Source organism: Centruroides vittatus, unplaced genomic scaffold (assembly GCF_030686945.1).
Source record: "Centruroides vittatus isolate TY-2023 unplaced genomic scaffold, ASM3068694v2 contig_1, whole genome shotgun sequence".
Classification (NCBI taxonomy): domain Eukaryota; kingdom Metazoa; phylum Arthropoda; class Arachnida; order Scorpiones; family Buthidae; genus Centruroides; species Centruroides vittatus.
The window spans coordinates 198,985-203,104 of NW_027120657.1; the positions used below are offsets into that span (position 1 = coordinate 198,985).

The window sequence follows — 4,120 nt, forward strand, 5'->3', positions numbered from 1 at the left end:
CGCGAGAGTCAATAAACGTTAATTGTTTTATGGCTCTATTAAAAAATGCTTATTTTTGGGTTTAAAATCGACTAATTGACAACTGTTTTATTTTGTTTTACTCATTAGAATGTCATCTTTAAGATTTAACAGATAGTTTTGTTAGATTTTCACACAGGAATTTTATTTTTAATTTTTAATGTGATATAGTCGTGTGTTAGGCTTAACTCGATCACCTAATTCAAAAATTGACATCGGTCAAAATATTATTCAATTTATCAAAATTCTTTGTTGATAGTTTAGATATAAATGTTTTCTCTGCACGAAATGAATCGATCGAAAAAATAATGAGGGGCCCATCAAAAATTCGGCAATTAATGACATGTTGTCGATTCTGTAATTTGTTTTTTTTATAATATAAAATATTCACACAATAAAACTGTAAAAAGGCATGCATATCAATATCTGAATGTTATCAAAATGCAATTATCAAAAATTTTATAATTTTCACAATTTGTATTATCTTAATTTAGTTTTAAAGTTTTTTGTCGCGCTTTGTGTATCGCGCGACAAAACAGTCGCAACGCGATCAAACGCAGCGATTTCATTCATAATTACTTATGTAGATCGGGCTAACTTTTCAGGTTTGTTTTGTTGTGCCGCGATGAAAAATGAATAAATAATAAAAGCAGATTATAATTAAAAGTATTTTTATCAGATTAATCTGAATTATTAGATTATAGAATAATTATAGCTATGCGATATGATTGTCGCGTAGTTGTAATTATTTTTCTTATATCTAATTCCTTAATGTTTAGGGTCTAATTAGCTAACTTCTAGTTGTTATATTTCGTATGAACGTGTAAGCATCGTTTCAAAATTGTCTGGTGGGAATTGACTGAGATTAGAACTACCCTCCACGTAAATCAAGGTTATAATGTAAACAAACGTTAGACAATCGCCCAGTGACGTAGCGTGGGTGTCAGCCGCCTGGGGCGGAGGAAAATTTCCCTGCCCTCTTATTTAGGTATTTTTACAAGATGATATTATTTATTGTGAAATTTTGCCGCTCTCACTACGCTACGCCACTGCAATCGCCGAATTAAAATTTAATTTTTATTTTAAATTTGTATTTTAATTTAAATTGACCAGTCGTAAACTGTAATATGTTTCTGATAAAATCTCAAAACAAATCGATTTCAGTCTAATTTTTAAAGAAAATCGATTTTCTTTAGAAAATTTTCCCGATCAATTTCTTCACTATGATGTAATGACGACAAAAGCAATACATTTTTACTTTTTTTCGGCACATAGGAGACCAAAGTGATCGCTTTAGTAAATGCAAACTTACTACTGTTTACTTTTCTATTTTTTATATTTAAAAATTCTGCAGGAATTTCTTTTCTATTTTTTCTGATGGTACCAACTAGCGTTAATTTGTCTTGCAATAAATCTGTAGCCAAACTGAAACTGGTGAACCAGTTATCGGTAGTTATATTACGGCCGCTGTTAACAATAGGCCTAGTTAATCTTTTCACTACACTGTCCGCAGAATTCGATACTGAGAAGGGTCCATCGGGCTGTTTTCCGCAGTAAACCTCTAAATTGTGCGTATAAAATGTTTTACTGTCTACTAGCAAGAATATTTTTATACCGTATTTATTTGGTTTACTTGGTATATACTGGCGGAATCCGCACCGCCCTCTGAATCCTTCCAGTTTCTCATCTACGGTACAGTATTCCGATACATTGTAATTCTTTATACAATTATTCGTAAATACATCTAAAAAAGTTCGGACTGCTGCTAATTTATCAAACTTTAGTCTTTCACCTCGCGTCTGTTTATCATCAAATCGGAGATTTGCTAACAAAAAACGAAAACGTCTCTCCGACATGGCCGTTCTTGCGATTTCGAATCCTGTACCGTCCGTTGTCCACATTTCGTTAACGTGACAGCGATTTACCTTTTTATACGCAGCAAGGTAAAATAATCCGATTAGTGCTTTTATTTCCTGCAGATCTGTTGTATTTGCATCACGTTCTCTTTCGTAATGCGGTTGTACTTTTTGTATTTGTTGATTTGTGTGTATGACTATGATATCTAAAATATCATCTGTTACGAACAGATTCCAACATTCAAAAATAGACCTTGCGTTTGTAGCCTCTCCAATGGGACCAGGTATAAGATAAATCAAGTTCTCTCTTCTTGTCTTCGTTGCAGGATATTCCCACATACTCCATCTGGTTCCATCGCGAGCTAGGAAAAAACAATGCTCACCTGTTTGTGATGACGAGGCTGCTACTTGTGATGATGAGGCAACTGCAGGTGAGCCTACTTCTGATATATCTTCGTTTTCCTCTTGCTCGGTGTCTGTATTCTCAGATCTAACTTCTACAAAATCACATTCTTCTTCCGAAGAAGCATCTTCATATACTATATTCTCGATCTCTGAATCGATCATAAAATCTCCGTACATTTTTACTTTACTATAGACAAGGCACTCAAATATAGTCTATTAGGCCAGGCTTGTTTCTCCTAGTTTCAACGGTGGCATTGCCTTATATACAGTTTTTAGATCTGTTGGCCGACCAATCAGGAGCTAACTCGGTTGCTCTCCTGCAAATCTGTTTCAGTTGGCATATCTGTCTCAACATGTCTAGAACTGAGGCTATCCGATATTTTCAGAAAACGAGTTCTAACGACTAAAACCAGAATTCTCCTCTCACTACTCGACAGGTCTTCTTGAATGTACTAGTCTAACTCAGAAGCAGAAATGAACTAAAAACGCCATAAAAGTGATTTAATGACACACCGATCTCTTCTGACGGCTTTATTTTGTTTAAAGTATATGAGAATATACATTAAACAAAATAAACTTGACAGAAAAAGGGCAAAGTACTGAAAAGCGTCCCGACAAATAAAAAAAAAAGGAATAAACAAATGTAAACAAATCATGTGTTATTTAGATTACACTGTATTGTGAAAAATAATCAAAAAAGAAAATTGATACCGATTCAGATATAAAGGCCGGTTTATTACTACAGTACAGTAAATATATTACAGTTTACGGTGTTTAATTTTTTTTTAATACAAATTTAAAATAATACTAAAATTCACAACTAGATATTCCATAGACTTACTATAGGAAAATGGAGTTTCCAGGAAATATTCATTGCTAAACAATTTTAAAAACATGTTTACTCATCTGAACACTGTCGAACATTTAATTAGCAATTTATAGCTTATAACGCGATTAAAACAAAAGAATTTATAGCGATTGTGTAAATTCGATTACCAAGATCATTTCCGAGGGGGCAGGACATTTTTTGAAATTTTATAGCTAGACTGTTTTCACAAGTTTCTGATTACTTAGTAAAAGTGAAAAAAGCCAACTTGCATCGCCCAATATACGAGGAATAATCATAAATTAATTATAAAAGTGATAAATAAAAATTATATGATAAGAATAAAAAATAATTAAATTAATTAAAAAGTAATTAGACATTACTTTTAAAAACAATATTATAACAAAAAAAACAAAAATTTAAATATACAAATAAATAACGATATGATAGGATTTAATAAACACCGCGCGACAACTTAAATGCGATAAAGTTATTGAGACACTCGCTATCGGCAACGGCGACAAATTAAACGTTTTTTTTTTACCCCCATCATGAGTCGCATGGGTCTGACAGACCCAAAGTATTTTTTTTCTCAAAAATGAGCGTTGTTATTCAAAAATATTTAACAGCATGTTAATCGGGATAGAAAGTTAGAAGAATATTAATTTTTTCAGATTTTTTGGAAAATATTCAATATTAAAAAATTTTAACTAAAGTTCGCGCCGGGTATGTCAGACCCGTTCGACTCACGAAGGGTTAACAAAAATAACTCACTGTTTTATGGGAATATTATTTTATAAGATAATTTACTAGTCTTATATTAAGTTTCTATATATATATACAGTTAATTTAATATTTACTTTAAATTATTTCTATTAAATAGATTTACATGGTACAAAATAAAAAGATCAAACCTTGATTTGTAAATGATGAAAATATTGCCATCACGATGTCATATAGAGAAGTCCTTCTATCGCAATAATATTTTGCACTCATATTAAAAATTAAATAGAAA

At 31.8% G+C, this 4,120-nt stretch overlaps 1 protein-coding gene across 1 annotated transcript; it reads right to left on the bottom strand.

The window, feature by feature from the left end:
* Positions 1 to 1,190: 1,190 nt before the first annotated feature.
* Positions 1,191 to 2,456, bottom strand: LOC136968648 (piggyBac transposable element-derived protein 4-like). The gene has a single exon (XM_067262958.1). It carries the CDS (start codon positions 2,454 to 2,456, stop codon positions 1,191 to 1,193), a length of 1,266 nt encoding a protein of 421 aa, XP_067119059.1.
* Positions 2,457 to 4,120: the final 1,664 nt, after the last annotated feature.

Excerpts from the sequence above, each read along its gene's own strand:
- LOC136968648 (XM_067262958.1), bottom strand. The coding sequence starts at position 2,456 with ATGTACGGAGATTTTATGATCGATTCAGAGATCGAGAATATAGTATAT.